This window comes from Heloderma suspectum, chromosome 7 (assembly GCF_057233095.1).
Source record: "Heloderma suspectum isolate Gila_16-S chromosome 7, 16-S_ref, whole genome shotgun sequence".
NCBI lineage: Eukaryota > Metazoa > Chordata > Lepidosauria > Squamata > Helodermatidae > Heloderma > Heloderma suspectum.
Window position 1 is genome coordinate 51,521,158 of NC_139464.1, and position 20,395 is coordinate 51,541,552.

Genomic DNA, 20,395 nt, shown 5'->3' on the forward strand with positions numbered 1-20,395 from the left:
CAGTCTTAATTCCCACTTATTCCAATGAGATAGTTAAGCACATCCCATAGAATACCCATAGGAGACTGTGTCCTTATTTGTACCTATGCTAGATTCCTGTCTATAGAATCTTAACTTGAAGAAAACATACCCATATGAATAAATATATGTCTAAGCTATTCACAACCTTAGGGAAAGTGGCTGCTCAAACCAATGAAAGACCTGCAACCCAAAAACATTTAGATGGAAAAGTCCTAGTCCTCTAGAAAATGCAGACAGTGGAATTTATGTGGCGTAAACTGTGCATGTCTATTCTGCTATGTTGCCCGTTAGTTTTAACAGTATTAAGGTATTAGCTATATAGGGTTGGATTCAAACTAAGACTGCAATCCTGTACACATCTGGGAATCAATGGATTGCACTTTAAATTAATTTCACTTCACTCCCATTGAAATCAATGTGAAAAGCTAGTCATTACTTGCGTCCCACTGATTTCAGCTGGGAGGGGGGGACATTGCTTATGTGCACACCCACATCCCCCTCCACACTTTTGCCTTTCATGCAAGCAGGCAAATGCCTGCATAGGGCTTTGTGTTGCACTAATGTCCATGATAGCCAAAATGGCTCTTGGAAATTTATTTCTAGCCCTTCCCCATTTTCACTTCTGCCAGACTCCCTGGCAAAAATACTGGTTTGCAAATTGTTACTTTGTATCTGGTCAAGATGGTAATTGCTGGTACAAGGGTGTCTGTTATGGCAGCACAATGCCCTAGGATGGCTTGTCTCAATCGTGCAATTGCACAGTGATCCTTGTGCTGGAGCCTCAACTTGAATTTACTAGCATACTAGCAGCCTGTGAGTGTTAAAATACTAATATAAACCAAAAGACAAAAATCACAAATGGTTTACCTGGGCTTTTACTTTCTCCTCTTCCTGTAATGTTAATGCTTCATCCCCAATCATATGATCCATTATATAAGAAGTCTTGATATCTCTTTCCAAAGCTTCGCAATTCTGAAGCAAGTGATTTCGAGCCTTCACATCCATTTTCATTCCAACTTGCTTCCTCTTTGCTGAATGGTAACATGAGCTAGCCAAGATATTGCAAACTTCGTCAATTTCTAAATACCGTTATAGGAGAAGTGGTGTGTGAGCCTCCAGGTATTTCAGCTTACAACTGCCATCATCCCTCACCATTGATCGTAGACAAAGGCTGATGGGAGTTGTAGGCTGAAATATCTGGAAGACCACAAGTTCCTCCTCCTGCATTATAATTTATAAAAATCACACCTATATTATTTTAAAAAATGATAATGAAACTGACAAATAATACCATTCAATATGGATTCTTATTAGACAGAAAACACTTACCAGTATTTCAACCTGCAGTGGCCTCTGGAGGCATTGGTATGTAGATAATTTTCAAATTATTCAGTGCTCAGGGATTCACTAATGCTTATGATGCCCTGTTCCAGATAGGATACTGAATACGTGATAAAGGAATAATCAGGGAACTTCGATTAATTACAATGTTTGGTTTCTTTGGCACTGGAAAAAAAGACAGGCCTTAACCTAATTTAAATAATTTTAATATGTATCAATTTCAGTACTTCAGTGTTCAATGTTTCATTTAGATGTGGACTAACAAAAAAGTTAAAATCTTTTTGCATATACTAATTGAACTAGCTTTTTAAATTAGAAAAATTAATTGAACTAACAAATACTTAGCCTAGAAACTTTTATTCAGTCAAAGGAAACATTCCATTCTGATGTCTCAAAATTACCATATTCTAGAGAACTTGTATAGCTAGAGGCGCACATTTACACTCCGAAGTACAAAACAAAAAATTACTTGCCCATTCGAAGACAACATGTCAACAAATATTTAAATTAAGCATATGAATGATAACAAAGGAACTTCAAAGAAAGATTTCAACATGAAACTACAATTCTGAACTACAATTCATCAAGAGATTCAACTCTGTTTCCTGAGGCTTGAATAGGGATGTGTGCATGCTTATTACACTCTGGTGTGGTTCGCACAATCACAGAGGGGAAATACACCATGGTGGCTTATTCCCCCCATCCCTGCATGTGCTGGTTGCATGCCAGGGGGGATTAATGTAATTGCTTTTGGCAGCATGGCTTGCTGTGTCATGTGAACCCAGCCAGGGTGGCTTGCTGTTGTGGGCAACAAACCACCCAGAACCTATGGGCTGTTGTAGGGTTGTGCAAACCTGCAAGACACAAGCTGCCATACCGAGTAATTATGCTAACCCCCCTGACACACAACTGGCACACATGTGGGATGGGGGTGTAAAATAAACCACTGTGACTTATTTCCCCTCTGCGACCGTGTGAACCTGGTCTACATGTTAACCAGCTCACAAATGGAAGGATGTATGTGTCATCACCCAACAATTGTTTTGTGAATAATAAGGTAATTCTCATTGTCTGTACTTCCTGCATTTCAATACCCTCTGACCTCACTGCTTACAGTTCCACCAACAGCAACAACCATGTGTCTGTGTATGTGTTTGTTATGTATATATTCTTGGAACTCAGGATAACATTTCATGCATCAGATGAAGTGGGCTGTAGTCTGCAAAAGCTTATGCCATAGTTAGTCTTTAATGTGCCACAAGACTCTTTGGTGTTTTTGCTGCAACAGATTAACACAGCCACCTCCCTAGATACGTAAATTATGTGCACCAGAGGGTCTGAATTGCAAAAATATGTATTCGCAGTCCAGAGGAGACACCTGTTTTAAAAGATATGTGTTTATAAACATTCATAGAGTTCCAATAAAGAGTGGATAATTTGGTGTCTGAAAGGTAATGTTTATAATAGGCAGTATCCAATTGAGGCCTTCTGCACGTGGCCAGGCTCCACAACCTCCCCCATTCCAGAAAAGAGTATTTCTGCTCATTTGGGGGCTTGTCCCTGGAAGTGCTACAACACATTGTGTGAGCGGTAGGGGCCACTTGCAGACTGAGGCTGGCTGTGCATGGAAGGCACCAACTGGATACTGCCCCAAAACATCATTTACATGGGAAGTAGAAATCACTGTTGTTTACATAAAAAGGAATGGGTAGTATTGGATGCAACTGCAGAGCATCCAATACAAGTTCTGTAGTTTGTAACAGCAAGCAAAAACAATATATTGGAGACTTAAATGCAAAGCATAGGAAGGAGCCTGTATTTCTGAACCCTACACAATGGATTATCAGGCTAGAACATGGATAGACAACATGGTGCCCTCATCTACCTTTATTGGCATCCACCGAAGTGCCCTCCCCCTCCCTTTTTTCTTTTAATAACAGAGTTGTTTACTGGCACCTAGGTGCTTCAAAGCAAAGTCAAGGCCTCCAACTGCTCCCATCTTCTTTTTCCATTAATGCCTCTGCGCCTCACATACTGCCCAAGACAGTTTCTCAAATTGCCAAATGTGCCCACAGGCCCCAAAAGGTTGCCCAGCCCCGGTCTGGAATAAACACATTTATGAAGATGCTGCTGACAACAGTAACAGATATTCTGACTCATGAAAACGCCTATTTAGCTGAATTGGCCTATTTACCTGAAGAATGTACACAAGCAAACCATGCAAAGTGTACACAGAAGAGTTTAAGTCTTAAGACTTCACCATCACCATCATGTCCCACAGTTAAAAAGGGGAAAGTGCCATCTAGAGGGAAGGCATGGAAATTATATATGATCTTGTGTATTTATTAATTTGCCGTGTCAGCAGAATTATTCAGAACAAAAGGCTGGAGTAACGGGGTACAAAAGACAACAAGAAGCCAGATCGGAGGTTATCTGTTCTCATCTATTATTACTAGGATTGCGTTGTTGAGTTCGTGCCAAGTTTTTGGCCACAGATTATCGTATGAGTGTCGGGTGGGTGTAGTGACAACCTCCGCATACAATCTCCCCCCGGATATATTTCAGCTGTTTCATATTATCCACAGCTATCCTAAACCCAAACTGTCGTTTGCTTCCCAAATACGGAAGCAGACTTCTGAGAAGCGGGCAGGCAAAGCAGGACAGCTCCGCCAGCCTGAAAACGAAAACGCAAGCGCCGAGTCCTCTGCCCTAGATACTTCGGCGCCAAGGATGCTTCGCTGCCGCCCTCCGAGTGCGCCCCAAAGCGCGGATCCTCCACAGCGCCCCTCCCCAATCGGTCCACACGCCTTCTCTCCCTGCCCCCGTTTCTTCTTCCCCTCCTGCATTCCTCCCGCCCAGCAACCACATTCTAGCTTATTTTCTCCTGCTTGGCTCATTTTTCCGTTTATATGTCCCACCAGCAGCAGCAGCACCGTTCCTCTCCTCCGCTCAGGGCTGCGGGAAGGGTTACCTCAGGAACAAGCGGCGTGCGCGTGCGGAGGGAGGGAGAAGAGCAGCTCCTACAAGGTACCTCAGCTCTCGCCCCACGCTTCGGCTCCCCAGGAACTAGCGGCCACTTCCTCCTTCCCTGGGGCGAGGCGAGGCGAGGCGAAAACGGGGCGGGGCAAGACAGTGGAGCGAGTCTCCGCCAGAGTCTCGGAAGAGAGGCGCTAGCTCGGGAGGAGTCGAGGCAAGTTGTTGCCGCCGCCGCCGCCGCCGCCGCCGCCTCGCTAGCAGCCACGAGGCTCCGAACGAACAAAGCCGGAGCCTCGCGCCCGAGCCATTCGCTCATCGTTTGGGTTCAGCTCGCGCCCGCAAGTGAACAGGGAAGCGAGAAAGAGAGCGCGCGCTCGCGCGCCTCTACCATCAGCGTTGATTAATTTTTTTTTTTTTTTAATCGCCGCGCTCACGCCCGGCGAGAGCGCGCGAAAGGAGGCGGGGTGATAGGAGCGTCGGAGAGCATGCGCTGTGACGTGGCGTGACGTGCCCGTGCCCGAGCCGGCAGGGAGCGGTGATCTCTGCGGGCGGCTGAAAGAAAGTTGGAGAGCGGCGAGTTTGCGTCCCGCCCCCTTCCTGATCAGTAGGTAAGCGGGGGGGGGGGGAGGGAAGAGATGCCAAATTGGGATACAAAGCGGGGAGCGAGAGGAGGAAGCGACTTTGGAAAAGGGCATGTGCATCTAAGGCTGCGATCCGGAGTGCCGTTACTGGGAAGCACGTTCCTAGGATCTCCGTTGGACTTCGGAGTAGACATGTTTAGGATTGCGCTATCCAGCGACAGGCCTATGCACATTTAGTGAGAAGTGGTTAAGACGCTGAACTGCAGACCGGAAGGTCGGCAGGACAGCAGTTCGAGACCCGAGTGCCGCGTGACGGAGTGAGCTCCCGTCTTCAGTCCCAGCTCCTGCCAACCTAGCAGTTCGAAAGCAAGAAATTGCGAGTAGATAAATAGGTACCGCCTCGGCGGGAAAGGTGACAGCGTTCCGTGCACCTCGGTGTCCAGTCATGCTGGCCACATGACCACGGAAGCGTCTTCGGACAGCGCTGGCTCTTCGGCTTAGAAACGGGGATGAGCACTGCACCGTAGAGTCGGACACAACTGGTTGGGGACACCTTTACCTTCCTGCCAACCTAGCAGTTCGAAAGCAAGAAATTGCAAGTAGATAAATAGGTACCACTTCGGCGGGAAAGGTAACAGCATTCCGTGCACCTCGGTGTTCAGTCATGCCGGTCACATGACCACGGAAGCGTCTTCGGACAGCCCTGGCTCTTCAGCTTAGAAACGGGGATGAGCACCGCACCGTAGAGTTGGACACGACTGGTTGGGGACACCTTTACCTTTGCCTTTTTAAATTTCCATTGGACGAAGTGGGTCTTCCAAGTAAACCGAGGAGCATGGGTGAAAGTGACCCTGAAAAGAGGATTTGGAAGATAACGAGGGTGTTTGTTTTTTTAAATCTTCTTTTGATAGATCCGTGCAGGGATTCTGTATAAAGGCACTGTAAATATGTCTGAAGTTAAGCGAAGGAGGAAAGCTCACCTTTCAGCCAAACCAGATGAAGACCAGCAAAATAAACAATCCAGTTTTGGGAGTAAAAAATCTGTGTGGATGGACCCACGAACGGCCTCAAGTTTACTGTCCCTTTTAGCTTCTTTAGGATTAACATGGTAAGCAAAACTGTAAGAAATTTGGTACATGTACCAAAGGGCTGTAGTTCAGTGGTAGAGCACATGCTTTGCGTACAGACTGTCCCAGGTTCAGTCCCAGGCATCTCCAGTTCATGGTAGGAAAGAATCCTGCCTGAAACCCCTGGAGAGCTGAAGGCAGTATCAACAATACTGAACAGTAGGACGTCAGAATAAGGTCTGTTGCTGTGTCTGTAAATAGTGATAACCTAAAACAGCTGGGCAGCCCTCAGCCTAATTTCAAAAAATCTGTTCAGACCTCTGGAAAGAGCTATATGTCTCTTTTCCTGGTAGCCCATTGCTTGGGAAAGAAGAAGTGGGGTGGAGAAAGAAAATGAAATGGTTGGCAGAAAGAAAAAAGGGGTGATCCCACTGTCGACTTTGGCCCTATCTGCTGCCAATATGCAGGCCCCAACAGACTACCCACAAGGAAATACAGTGCTCAATAGAAAAAGAGCTGCCCACCCCTGACCTACAGTAATGTCTTACTTTTTGATCTTGTTGGCATGTTCAGGTTTTGGGCTTAAGTAGATTGTTTATACTATTAAGTTTCTTACTTTTTGTATATGCCGGGTTAAGAAAGTGCCTTGCATTTGCACGTAAATTATAGTAAATACTGTTTTTGTAAATGAATTATAAAATCAGGGTTAGGCTATGATCCTATATACAACTCCTTGGGAGTAAGTCCCATCCAGCTCATTAGGACTTACTTCCAAGTAAAAATGCATAGGATTGAGCTGCCTAAGAAACCACTGTGAGCCAGTTCATGGCAATATTTATGCAAAAAGAAGAATGGATAGCCTATATCATCATGTTTGATAGCTAACCACTTACACTGGAACTCGGAGGCTCCGAGTATCCAGTTCAGAGCAGCTGGAGCACGGAGGTGATCTTTGCCTCCACTCTCCAGCCACCCTGCATTTCTGCTAGATAGGCAATTTTCCCCGTCTAGCACCAGCACTTTGGAGGGGAAGGGAAGGAGGCTGTGGTGGCCATAGGAAACAAAGCCATCGCCTGGTCTCTTCCCCTCCCCACCACCGGGAAAGCCCCCTTTTCCCGTCTCTGCACTCTATTTCTGAGTGCAGAGAGATAGCCAGAACTGTGCTGGCTATGAGGGGTAGGGGGTAGGGAGCACAGTTTCTGGGCTCTGAGGTCACTGTCTGGGGGACATAGGATTGCTCCCTAATGTATTGAAATAAATACATGTTTACTATGGGATTAAACTGGCAAAAAACACAGAAGCTGCCAGTACTATTGGAGGTTTCTATACCTTTAGGATTGGGAGTTCAGGTGTATGATCAATTTTAAATCACTGAGGTAGCTACATAAATGTCAGTAATGTGCTTACAATTAAGTATTTCATTGACTGGAATCAGTCTTATTGCTAAGAACATTGCACAGGAGCTCATGCCTTTCAAGATCAGACCTAAAACATCCATTATATTGCAAGAGGTGCTTTTCTGTTTAACTGAAGGCCCTGAAACAACCATGGCCTTCTGCAGAAATTTTTCCCGCCTAACCAAAGGCAAGATATATTAAACTTTGCCCATTTCTTTTGTCACTGTGTGTTTGATTTATATAGTTTCAGCCACATTTTGGTGTTGCAAGTTGTCCGTAGCTAGGAGGTTGGCAGACTCAGTAAGAAGTTGGAGGAAAAGCTCTTAACTTTTATCAGGCATGTTTGCTGATTTGCTTTTTCTGCATTTCTCAGGTTTCTTTTTCAGCAGTCAGCTCAGCTGGCTGCTGTAGAGAAGAAGTACCATTTATTAAAGCAGGATGCAGTGAAGTTTGAAGATATGGAAAATAAGATTAATATGATGTCTAAAAAGGTAATAATTCAAAATGGTTATAATTTTATTGCTGTGTATCTTCTCTGAAATCTGCAAGATATTTTTCATCAGCCAGTATTAAATGTATCTTCTTTGGGAAAATTTGTTGGGATTTTGCTAGTGCAGTCACATTCAGGCTCAAAATGAAATTTGGGAACTGCATTTATCATCCATATATTAACTCAGTTTCCTCCCTAAAATCCAGAAAACCTAATATGCTCAGCAGTGCAATCCCGTGCATATGTACTCAAAAATAAATACTATTGAGTTCAATGGGACTTACTCCCTGGTAGTGTGTACAGTACGTTGATTAAGTTTGCAATTCTAAGCACATGGAAAGAGCAATTTTATGGCCACTACACACCATCTAGATGGCCATTGGATTTCTTGGTTTCCAGAAACCATGCTCCCCTCCCCTGCCCCCTCGTAGCTGGCACAGTTGTTTAGGTGCCACTGCCATCTCTGTGTTCACAAATGAAGTGTGGAGAGGGTGAAAAGGGGGCAGTTCTGGGGGAGGAAGCCACTTCAGACAGCTTTCTATCAGGTTTCCAGGCCCCTTCCCTCCCACAAAATGCAGCTAGACGTGCGAAAATGCTAGGTCTAGCCACAAATGTAGGGTGGCTGAGGATCCCTTCTGTGCTCCATCTGCCCTGCACTGGATGTGCAAATGCTGGGAGTTGTAGGATTTTTTCTGTCTAAAACGCATAGGATTGCACCCTAACTGGGGAGTAAATACCTTTGAAGTTACTGAGAGATACTTCTGAGTAGACAAGTTTAGGATAGCGCTGTGTGCATCTTAAGTCTCAGTCACCTACTTATAATTAAACAGCATCTTAATTTAGATTTTTAGGATGTTTTAATATGGGTATGTTTTCTCATCTAACATAAAAAAAAATTGATTTTTGAAAATTATTCTTGATAGACTGGGAGTGCCACATGTGTGGGCCTGATGTTTCCATGCACACACTGGAGCGGTTTTTTTCCTGTCCAATTGCAAAGGTTTTCCATTTGTCTCTTTGCATTTTACCCATTAACTGAAATCCTGTGTATAGTTATGTTAACATAAACTCAAAACACGAATCTGTGCGCCAGATTGCAACTATTGCTTTCATCAAAAGATGCACATACTTTACATTGTAAAACACTGTATTAATATAACATTGACTTAATATTAATTTTAAATGTTTTTAATCTATGACTGAAGAACTAATTTATTAATCTGATTAGCCCTTCCAGAAGCATTTATGCTACCTAAAATGTTAGATTGTCATCTTTAAAAGTTATGTTGTTTTGAATAATTCAGCAGTGTATGTCGTAAAACAAACTTGTTCTAGTATTCCTTGTGTTAATTAGCATTGTGTTTAAGTGCTTCTTAAAGTAGTGTACATGCAGTATTTTCATTTTTTGTATTGCGCTGTTTTGCTGTAAATTACTATAATGTATGACACAGATCTGTCAGAATTAAGGTCTTCTTTACAGCATGATCCTATTTACTTAGAAATTAGTCTGTGTTCAGTAGGGCTTATACCTAAATAATTGTGGATTGGATTTGTTGTTGTTGTTCAGTCATGTCCGACTCTTTGTGACCCCATGGACCATAGCATACCAGGCCTTCCTGTCCTTTGCTCTCTCCCGGAGCGTGCTCAAGTTCATATTCATTTCATCTGTGATGCTATCTAGCCATCTCATCCTCTGCCGTCCCCTTCTCCTTTTGCCTTCAATCTTTCCCAGCATCAGAGTCTTTTCCAGCAAGTTTTCTCTTCGCATTAGGTGGCCAAAATATTTGAGCTTCAGCTTCAGTATCTGTCCTTCCAATGAGCACTCAGGGTTGATTTCCTTTAGGATGGACTGATTTGACCTCCTTGCAGTCCAGGGGACTCGTAAGAGTCTTCTCCAGCACCACAGTTCAAAAGCATCAATTCTTCGGTGCTCAGCCTTCCTTATAGTCCAGCTCTCACAGCCATACGTTACTACTGGGAAAGCCATAGCTTTGATTATATGGACCTTTGTCGGCAAGGTGATGTCTCTGCTTCTTACTATGCTGTCTAGGTTTGCCATAGCTTTCCTCCCAAGGAGCAAGCGTCTTGTAATTTCATGGCTGCAGTCACCGTCTGCGGTGATCTTGGAGCCCAAGAAAATAAAATCTGTCACTGCTTCCATTTCTTCCTCTTCTATATGCCAGGAAAGGATGGGGCCAGATGCCATGATCTTCATTTTTTTAATGTTGAGTTTCAAACCAGCTTTTGCACTCTCCACTTTCACCCTCAGCAAGAGGCTCTTTAGCTCCTCTTCGCTTTCTGCCATTAGGGTGGTTTCGTCTGTGTATCTGAGGTTGTTGATAATTCTCCCAGCAATCTTAATTCCGACCTGTGATTCATCCAACCCGGCGTTTCTCATGATGTACTCTGCATATAAGTTAAATAAGCAGGGTGACAATATGCAGCCTTGTCGTACTCCTTTCCCAATTTTGAACCAATCAGTTGTTCCATGTCCGGTTCTTACTGTTGCTTCTTGGCCCTCATACAGGTTTCTCAGGAGACAGGTAGTACTGCCATCTCTTTAAGAATTTGCCAGTTTGTTGTGATACACACAATCAAAGGCTTTAGCATTGTCAATGAAACATAAATAGAAGTTTTTCTGGAATTCTCTTGCTTTCTCCATGATCCAGTGAATGTTGGTGATTTGATCTCTAGTTCCTCTGCCTCTTTGAAACCCAGCTTGTACTTCCGGTAGTTCTCGGTTCACATACTGCTGAAGCCGAGCTTGTAGGATTTTGAGCATAACCTTGCTGGCATGTGAAATGAGCACAATTGTACGGTAGTTTGAACACTCTTTGGCATTGCCCTTCTTTGGAATTGGAATGTAAACTGACCTTTTCCAGTCTTGTGGCCACTGCTGAGTGTTCCAAATTTGTTGGCATATTGAGTGCAGCACTTTAACAGCATCATCTTTTAGGATTTTAAATAGCTCAGCTGGAATACTGTAATCTCCGCTAGCCTTGTTGTTAGTCATGATTCCTAAGGCCCACTTGACTTCGCACTCTACGATGTCCAGCTCAAGTTCAGTGACCGCACTATCATGGCTATCAGGGACATTCAGATCTTTCCTGTATAGTTCTTCTGTGTATTCTTTCCACCTCTTCTTAATCTCATCTGCTTCTGTTAGGTCCCTGCCTTCTTTGACCTTTATCATGCCTGTCTTTGCACAAAATGTTCCCTTGGTATTTCCGATTTTCTTGAAGAGATCTCTAGTCTTTCCCATTCTGTTGTTTTCCTCGATTTCTTTGCATAGTTTATTTAAGAAGGCCTTCTTGTCTCTCCTTGCTATTCTCTGGAAATCTGCATTCAGTTGGCTATATCTTCCCCTTTCTCCCTTGCTTTTCGCTTCTTTCCTCAGCTACTTGTAAAGCCTCATCAGACAGACAGCCACTTGGCTTTCTTGCATTTCTTTTTCTTTGGGATGGATTGAGTTGCTACCTCCCGAACAATGTTACGGACCTCCATCCATAGGCACTCTATCAGGTCTAATCCCTTAAATCTATTCCTCACCTCCACTGTATATTCATAAGGGATATGATTTAGGTCATACCTGAATGGTTTAGTGTTTTTTCCTACGTTCTTCAATTTAAGCCGAAATTTTGCGATAAGAAGCTCATGATCTGAGCCACAGTCAGCTCCAGGTCTTGTTTTTACTGACTGTATGGAGCTTCTCCATCTTTGGCTGCAGAGTACATAATCAATCTGATTTCGATACTGACCATCTGGTGATGTCCATGTGTAGAGTCACCTCTTGTGCTGTTGGAAAAGAGTGTTTGGTATGATCAGCGTGTTCTCTTGGCAAAACTCTATTAGCCTTTGTCCTGCTTCATTTTGTACACCAAGGCCATGCTTGCCTGTTATCCTGGTTATTTCTTGACTTCCTACTTTAGCATGTGGATTGGATTGCAGCCTTATAAAAGAAAGGTTTCTCTCATGCTTCAGACTAATGCTGGAGTCCTAAGCACACCTTTTGGGGGTATGCCCCTTGAATATTGCATTCTTCTTACAAGTAAAGATGCATAGATAGAATTAGGCTGTACAAAGATTGCAGAATGGTTGGAATTTCCTTTTATGGGCTTTAGGCTCTTTCTTTGCAAAAGAAAGTTAACAAAGGGCTAAAAGGAAAAACAGAACAGCCAGCAGAACAATTTTGGTTGTTTTAAAGCTGCAAAATAAAGCATGCCTTTAGAACAAGGGTGTTGAACCTCTTTCAGCTCTTTCTCCCCTCAACAGGGATTATTTCCTGTTTTGGAGCCCAGTTGATGGAACAAAAACAACCTGGGAGGGGGACATTTGCAGGGGAGAATCAACAGGCAGGAACCTAAGAAAAGATATTGTAGAGCAGGAAGAAGTGCAGAAAAGGGTGCAATCCTATGTATGTTTAGACAGAGAAAAGGCCTGCAACTCCCAGCATTCCCCAGCCAGCCAACTCCCAGTTGGGAGTTGTAGGCCTTTTCTCTGTCTAAACATGCATAGGATTGTGCCCTAAAATGACCAAGGGGCTGGAACAACTCCCCTATGAAGGAAGATTACAACAACTGGGATTGTTTAGCTTGGGGAAAAGGTGTGTAAGGGGAGACATGATAGAGGTGTACAAAATTATGCATGGTATGGAGAATGTGGATAGGGAGACATTTTTCTCCCTCTCACATAATACTACAACTTAGGGTCAATCATGAAGCTGATTGGTGGGAGATTCAGGACAGATGAAAGGAAGTACTTCACACAGTTCATATTCAAACTATGGAATTCGCTACTACAAAGTGTAATGATGGCCACCAATTTGGATGGCTTTAAAAGGGGGTTAGACAAATTCCTGGAGGAGAAGTTTATCAATGGCTACTAGTCCTGATGCTTATGTGCTACCTCCAGTATCAGAGGCAGCAAGCCTACATATACCACTTCCTGGGGAACATGGATGGGAGGGTGCTGTTGCACTAATGTCCAACTTGTGGGTTTCCGGTTGACAGCTGGTTGGCCGCTGTGTGAACAGAATGCTGGACTAGATGGACCCTTGCTTTGAGAAAACATGGCTCTCATGTTCTTAAAGGGTGGAGGCATGGGGAAGGGGCATCACTCTCTGGGGAACCCCAGAGGGCCAGATTTGGCCTATAGGCCTGAGGTTCAACACCCCTGCATTAGAAGTTATCTGTTCTACTGGTGGTGCAAGAAAATTGTTACAACTTCAGTAAACTTGTGATCTCAGAGTTGAACATACTGTTTTTACACAAAATCAGTTCCTTCTAGCTGGGTATTAGCAAGGTAACTCTTAACGTACTTTAATTCATCCCTCACTATGGCAGCACGCTGTATTAACATGCTATTTGGGCAACACAAATACGTCTTTGTAAAATTTGTCTGCATTCTAAAGTCGAATTTTGCTTTGTTGTAGACTTGTTACTCTCTATTATTGTAGAAGTAAAGGTTTACAGCTGCTGTTTTACTTTCGTAAGCATTACACATATGAGCAGATCACAGTGATCTAGCAGATTGTTAGTCCTCTCATATCAGTCATTTGGACTAAAGATATTTTAGTCATAGCATTTGGAAGATGTATCTGAAGAGAAAATGACTTGCATATCTAAGAAAACATTTAACTTGTATAAACAAGTATCAACCCTGTACTAAGTGAAGATGGACATTGTTTTGTGTTACACATGCAGTTTGAATCGTCTTCGGGTATCCTGCAGGAAGCCTATTCATCTATCCCTGTGATGACCAAGTTTGAGCAAGAAGTATCCAGCCTCCGTAAGATCATATATGACATTCAAAACAGCGAACAGATGCACTCTAAAAAGATAGAGAGCATTAATGAGATATTTCAGAATATAATTGACTCCTGGAAAAAAACCCAGGCAGAAATGGATACAAATACTAGCAGTTTAAAATCAGAAGCCAAGCTTTTACATAGTGAGGTTACCTCTCAAATCAATGCAGCAGATCAAAGACTAAAATCCCTCTCTGAAAGAATGAAAGATCTAGAAGACAGTACAGTAAGAAATCTCAGAACATTAAACACGCAAGAAGAAGATGAACTGACTAAAATTGAACAGCAGCTGCAGTCTGATACAGAGGCAACTGGAAAACTAGAAGAACAGCAGAACAATCTGTTAGCCAGAAATAAGGATCTGAGCCAGAAGCTTGCGGATTATGAACCAAAACTAGAAGAGTGCAAGACCCATTTGCCAGCAATAGAGAATGCCATTCATTCTGTTGTTAGAGTATCAAGTGAGCTGACTGCTGTAGAGAAGAGAATGGAAGACATGACCATAAAGGTTTTCAATGTGGAAGATGAAATGATGAAAGCAGTCTCTGAGATCATGGACATACAAAAAACTCTTGAAGATATGCAGTACGAGAACAGCATATTAAAACTGCAAAATGAAATGCTGGTTTTAAAAGAAAAAGTAAATGACTTTGCAGAAGCAGAAGAAAATCACCATAGTGTGAATGGTAAGAAGAGAATCTAGTCGCCCTGAACAATATTGATATAGCAGTTATGTAACCTTAAAGTTACCTGACTGTTATTCCCTAAAATGCATGGGTAATTTCCCTTTGGACCAATGTACATAAGGAAAACTCCATATGTGATGAGTTTTTTTTTTAATAGTCAACATATTGCTAACATTTATATGCATTTATTTGTAGGGTTGTTGAAATAAGTTGGACAAAAAGGCTATTGAGGCTTCAGTCCTATCAACACTCACTTGGGAGTAAAGTCTGTTGAACTCGGCAGGACTTCTCCTGAGTATACACTGTATAGGATATAGGACTGCCAGGAATTTTAAATGCTCAACTGTATTTTAAAATCTTATTTTCTTGATGTGCGCTATATTGGGGCTGGCAGAAGGTAAATTGGGATGTACTGGTAGATCTCTGGGTAATTGGCAAGGGTTTCTGACTCCTAGTGGTTAAACAACAGCAGCATCAAAATGACTTTCCAGCTAAATTAGGCTGCTGACATAAGGAACGCTTGGACTAACCAGGAGTGGAATTTGTGAAAGCTTAGTTCTGCTACTGAAAACAAATCCCTAGGCACAGAATGTGCTTACAGAAACCCCATTCTTTAACTCTAAGTGTTTGTCTTTTGCATCAGGCTCTGGTTGGTGGATCTTGGTGTTCTAGTAAAACACAAAATCCATCTAGCAAGCCTGAAGTCTGCCTAGCCCTGCTCTATATGATAGGAAATTGCAGTGTGTATTGGTATTCCATTGAGCTGATTCCAGATTTATGCTTGTGGGAAAGTGCGGGTGACAATGCTGTTCTGCAAACTACTGCACAAGCAGTAGTAGTTTGTAAATTCTCGACACTTGTGTGCACAACCACCCTGTTGCTATTCAGTCTACACTAATAGTGTATGTACACAATGTGTGTATATACACTAATAGTGTATGTACATAATTGTGTTATGGACACAAAGGTAGCTAGGTGGTGGTCTAACTGTGATCTAAGAGGCATTATGATAAATAGGATTTTGAGAACTAAGGGCAGCAGAAGTAAGATATATATGAATGGTAAGTTGTTTCTCGTTTTCCACTATCATCTGAGTTGGTGTATTGTAGCAGTCTCATAGCAGTTCACACAGAAATACTTCTCATTGAATCCAGTGGGATTCAATTCCTCAGAAGTATGCTTAAAATGCAGCTGCAAATAGATGCATGTAGAATGATGGCCTACCTAATCAGGTTGACTAAGGGTCTCTGTCTGGCAAACTGCCAATAACCTTCCTTTGTAACATTTATGAAATTCCTCTCAACCAAACCTTAGTTATTCTTCACACATTTTCCTTTTAACCTGAGAGTACATGCACAATATGATGGGTAAACATGAAGAGTGTTTCTTCTTAGCCATGAATGACATTCAGAAGTACAACTACTTGCCTTCAGCTGGGTAACTAGAAGTTTATGTGATCCATAAGAACATAAGAGCTATGCTGTATCAGACCAAGGGCCTATGTCGTACAGCATTCTGTTCCCAGTGGCCAACCAGGTGCCTATGAGAAGCCCACAAGCAGGATGCATTATTACTGGATAGGAAAATATTTTCCTTTGAACAGAATTACTAAAGCAGCACTAGGTATAAGCACAGATACCATGCACTGTTGTTAGCCTGAGTGTAATTAAGCAGTAGGAACACTGCAGGGGTTTTGGGACACTAAAACATAACCCCTACAAGTCAGTATAATTTTGTATGTACTAGTTTGTGTGCCATTTTCCTAGACCGGGGTTGAGCAACTTGAGGTCTTCCAGATTTTTTAGCCTATAACTCCCATCAGCCCTAGCCAGCATAGTTCCTCTGTTTAACATGTAAAAAGCAGCTAGACAGACCTGAGCCCATCTAGCTGACTTCCAATGGGTGGCGGAGGGACTGAAGAGCCCATAGAATATTACATATTGCGGCCTCTCCCCTCCACACCAACCAGCACGCATCCTTTTCTCCCTCTGATTTTTCTTACGAGGTTGCAGTTGTGACCTTGAAAGAGAAGCTTTCTGTGGCAGCTGGGAGGGGGGGTGGGAAGATCCACAGTAAGATCTCCTCCATGCTTGTAGCTCTGTCTGCGGGTGCAGAAGGAGGTGATCCGCAGCTTTGCATGGCGCCCCAGACTCTAGGGGCCATAGAATTTCTCTCCCTGTAAACTAGTAAATATCATATACGAGCCTGGTAAAGAAATGCTGTTTGTAAGCACGTATTAGAACCAAAATCAAATTTTGAAAATGGTAAACACTAAATATAATGCAGGGAAGACTATATAAAATAAGTTTACTAGTCTAAATAAACACTTCTGGAGTGGATAGTTTGGCAAGATAAAATTATATGGGGATGTGAAGGTTTGAGGCCCAGAGGCAAGGCAAGGAAAATGGTCAGGCCTAGAGGCCTGGGGGGTTTTGTTGGGAGGGGGTATCCCTGAGAGAAGTTTCATTTCTTCAGGTTTGAAGCAGTACTTTGGTTTGTGGAAGAGGGTATAAAAAGAGAGAGGGAGTAAGAGCAGAGTCGGGGAGACCAGAGCCTGAAAAGCGAGCAGGAAGCAGCACCTGAAAAAGTCAGCTAGGGTAAAGGAACTTGCATGATGTAACTTTGATTTTGTATCACTCAGTTCTATCACTATTGTGCAAATATCTTTAGTTGTGTTTTGCTTGCTTTAATTTACCAGTAAACTGTTGTGTTTAAACCCTGTGTCTAGAGTGCCAATCACCCCACACCTGCAGCCTAAAGCCCAAGTTATTGGAAAGGGGAAAGTAAAAGAAGGAATGTGGGACTCTTAAGGAGGCAAGAGCTGCTGCTGGGTAGGGTGGGGAACCTCATCATAGGGGGAATCCCGACAAGGGGTCTCCTGTATCTTAGTGTTTTCTGCTCCTCTTTGTCTCTTGCAGTCTAAGAACGCTAATTTATATTGTTCATTTTACCAGAACAAGTTGCATGGTGTAGTGGATTGAAAGTGACATATATTCTCTCCTCTTGCTGGAAACTAAAACCACAATCCATATGTCTGTTGGTGTGATCTACTACACCAGCTCCTCTTTAATATATGAATGAGGAACTTATGAAATATGTATTTCCTCTTTTCCTTGTATTCTTATTTACTGTGGAAAAAGCTACAAAACAATATTTACCTACTGCACTAATTTTGTTAATTACATTTAGGGAAACTGGAGCAATGAAATTTCAATGCAATTTTCTTATCAGACTTCTTTTAATCCTAGTGTGAGAAGACATTAAGCTTAATGGAGCAACTAGAAGATCATCATATAATTGCTCAGATGAAGCATCTGCAGGAGAAGGTGAACACCATGCAGATACAGTCTAATAGGTTAATTCAAGAAGAGGAGGAGCTCCAGCAGAATGTAACATCTCTCTTTCACACAGCCATTAAATATGAGGAGAGTACAGCTTCTGTAACTAAGGACTTTTCTATAAAGATTGCCACTGTGAAGACTGATATTAGACGCATTTCAGGTCTTGGAGAAGATGTGACCTTATTGATAGAGAATCTAAATATTCTAGAAGATAAAGTAGATAAAGCTGAAAAGACTACAGTACAGAGTATAGGGGATCTTCTTACAAATAGCATTGACAGGACTACAGAACTACGAAGTACCGCATCTGAAAATGCCAGACAAATAGAGCACATTAAGGCAAAGTCATCAGAGCTGAATGCAGACCTTACCAAACAATCAAACAGGCTTTTAGATTTGGAAAGTGATAGAGCCAAAGTTCTGGCAACAGTAGCCTTTGCAAATGATCTAAAACCTAAAGTGCACAACTTAAAGGTGGATTTGGCACATTTGGAACCAATGCTGAATGAATTAACATTAAGAATAGGAAGACTGCTTGGGGATTTGTTGGAAAGACAGAAGGAAATTGCTTTTCTGAATAAGAAACTCTCTAATTTAACTTCAGTTCAGACTGAAGTTAAGGCTATGAGTGATGAACTAACTAATATTTCAGATAAGAAGTAGTCCAGTCACAATAAAACCTCAGTTGTAGCAGCACTTGAAGCATGGTTAGCTAGTAAAAGGTACCCCCTCATGTTAAGGTGTACATTTTGGAGTTTCAAAAGCACTTAATGGAAGACGTCCGCCTCCTGCTGCTGTAATATAGCAAACTTCCAAGAACCAGGGAGCGTTTTATATCTATACAACTATATCACAAAACACTGTCATTAAATTACAAAAATATTTGTGTAGATTCCCTGCTGAAATCAGTGAGTATGAAATGCTCTTTAGGCCTTGTAAAAAGCTATGAAATGTCAAGACTTCTAGTTTGTATTAGCAGAACTTTTGTTTAACAGCAGAATACTCCCAAAAGCTGCGTTAAATGTTCAGAGAATGTTTTTGGCACATTTGGGGGAGAATGTCTGATGACTTTTAGGGATAGGGGACTTGCATTTTAATTTTTTAGCAGACAGAGGCTTCTTATTTAACTCTTTCCCTTGAGTTTTTGCTGCACGGTAGTAGCAGTCCTCCATCGGGCCATCTCACCTCACAATGCACCTGAGGAAGGAGACTGTATAGCATCCTTCCTCAGATACATTATGAGAATCACTACCACCCCAGGAAAAGCAGCAACAAAAACTGTTGAAAGGGAAGTTAAAAGCCTCCGACTGCAAAGTCCCCCACCCGTGAAAGTCATCTGAATTTCTACAGCCCATTCACCTCCAAAATGGAGCCAGTGGCCGGGAGGCACTTTCTGACCAGCCCTACAAAATGCCCCTTAATAGTATTTCTTTTGTTAAAAGTATAGGATAACTAAAACCTATACAGGAAGAATCGCCTGTTCCCCCTTCTGCAAGTGGAAGCCTCTGATGAATTGCCAGCCAGGAAGCATAGAGAGTTTGATGTTTGTCTGTACAGAAAAGTGATTCCTCCATATGTAAGGATAGGAGTCCAGAACTGAGTGTTTTACAGATTAATGTGCATATGAGCATGTTCAAGCAGCATTATGTTTGATCATGCACTGTTAAACGTAGTCTAAGGTGCCTTTTATATAAAACTATGGTATCTACATTTTGAATATTGTGTATAGTTGTGACTACTCTGTCTCAAAAAGGTATCAGAACTAGAAGACGCAGAAAGAGGGAACAAAAGTCATCAAGGGCTTTGAAGAAAGGCTGAGGCATCTAATATGTTGAAAAAACAGTTTCTTTCCCTCAGTATTAGAATTCAGGGATATCCACATAATTCATTGGCAGTAGACTGATAGAGAAGCACTTCAACAAAATACATACTTTATGGAATGCAGTAGTACAAAGTACAGTAACAGCTCTAAATGGTAGGATAGAAAATTTCACAGGATAGATTCAGTGGTTATTGGCTGCAGTAATTTAACTAGGTTCAGAAACAATGTGTAACTAAATACCCATTAGGAGGCAACAGTAATGGGGAGGGCTATTGCCTTCACCTTGTGGGCTTCTTAGAAATATCTGGCTAGCTGCTATAGGAAACAGGATGGTAGATAAGGTGGACCTTTGCTCTGAGGCAGTAGGGCTCCAAGGATGAGCATTTGTGCACCTGTATTAGAAATACAGCATTAGACTACCTCTGATAGCTTTTAGTCAGTCTAAACTTACAAAAGCTGCTTTTACTTTGTGTACAGCCCATGCTGCTTTATCCAGATAGTGAGCCAGCCATCATACCAGACTGCCTGAAAAAACACAAGCATAAGGCAGTATAGGCTTACATGCGACCCAAGAACAAGACAGATATAAAAGGATGTTGCATATACATGGGAGGAGTTGCTATCTAGCAGTGGATGTTTTTACCTTTATTCTAGTGCCTTGGCTCTCAGTAGCTATTGATATACTTTTTCAATAAAGCCAACATTTCATTGTCTTGCATATTTGTTCTTAGCTTTGCTGCTGATCCTTATAGTAGCTTTCTCTGGGGTTAGTGGTAAGCATTTGCTAACTTAGCTATAAGGTCAATAGATATAAAGCAATGACCGGATTACCTACTTCAATAATTGTTCTAGAGGAGAGCCAACTGA

General features: G+C 42.3%; 3 protein-coding genes across 39 annotated transcripts in view; 2 read left to right on the forward strand and 1 right to left on the reverse strand.

The window, feature by feature from the left end:
* Positions 1-4,450, reverse strand: part of APAF1 (apoptotic peptidase activating factor 1) — a 103,214-nt gene extending 98,764 nt beyond the window's left edge. For 20 of the 36 annotated variants that reach the window (XM_084810187.1, XM_084810177.1, XM_084810179.1 and 17 more), the window contains exons 1-3: positions 4,334-4,450; positions 1,351-1,462; positions 889-1,069 (exon numbers count right to left, since the gene is read on the reverse strand). In XM_084810187.1, coding sequence (XP_084666313.1) covers positions 889-1,032 — 144 coding nt within the window. In that variant the 5' untranslated portion in view covers positions 1,033-1,069; positions 1,351-1,462; positions 4,334-4,450. Of the gene's footprint in view, positions 1-888; positions 1,070-1,350; positions 1,528-3,556; positions 3,665-4,280 lie in introns of all 36 variants that reach the window. The other 16 variants (XM_084810173.1, XM_084810186.1, XM_084810192.1 and 13 more) reach the window with 10 other exon arrangements.
* Positions 4,451-4,835: 385 nt separating this feature from the next.
* Positions 4,836-20,245, forward strand: IKBIP (IKBKB interacting protein). 2 transcript variants are annotated; one of them, XM_084810207.1, is made up of 5 exons: positions 4,836-4,946; positions 5,831-6,027; positions 7,757-7,874; positions 13,576-14,365; positions 17,614-20,245. In XM_084810207.1, exons 2-5 carry the CDS (start codon positions 5,867-5,869, stop codon positions 17,616-17,618), a joined length of 1,074 nt encoding a protein of 357 aa, XP_084666333.1. In that variant the 5' UTR covers positions 4,836-4,946; positions 5,831-5,866; the 3' UTR covers positions 17,619-20,245. The 2 variants fall into 2 exon arrangements, with proteins under 2 accessions (XP_084666333.1, XP_084666332.1); XM_084810206.1 differs by lacking the exon at positions 17,614-20,245 and having other exon boundaries at positions 13,576-14,460.
* On the forward strand, positions 17,635-18,369 carry LOC146339772 (inhibitor of nuclear factor kappa-B kinase-interacting protein-like). The gene has a single exon (XM_084810208.1). It carries the CDS (start codon positions 17,635-17,637, stop codon positions 18,367-18,369), a length of 735 nt encoding a protein of 244 aa, XP_084666334.1.
* Positions 20,246-20,395: the final 150 nt, after the last annotated feature.

Bases quoted from the DNA above. Each gene is read 5' to 3' on its own strand.
- IKBIP (XM_084810206.1), top strand. From the start codon at position 5,867: ATGTCTGAAGTTAAGCGAAGGAGGAAAGCTCACCTTTCAGCCAAACCA. The intron at 6,028-7,756 runs GTAAGCAAAACT...TGCATTTCTCAG, and splicing joins GCTTCTTTAGGATTAACATG to GTTTCTTTTTCAGCAGTCAG. The intron at 7,875-13,575 runs GTAATAATTCAA...TTACACATGCAG, and splicing joins TTAATATGATGTCTAAAAAG to TTTGAATCGTCTTCGGGTAT.
- LOC146339772 (XM_084810208.1), top strand. From the start codon at position 17,635: ATGGAGCAACTAGAAGATCATCATATAATTGCTCAGATGAAGCATCTG.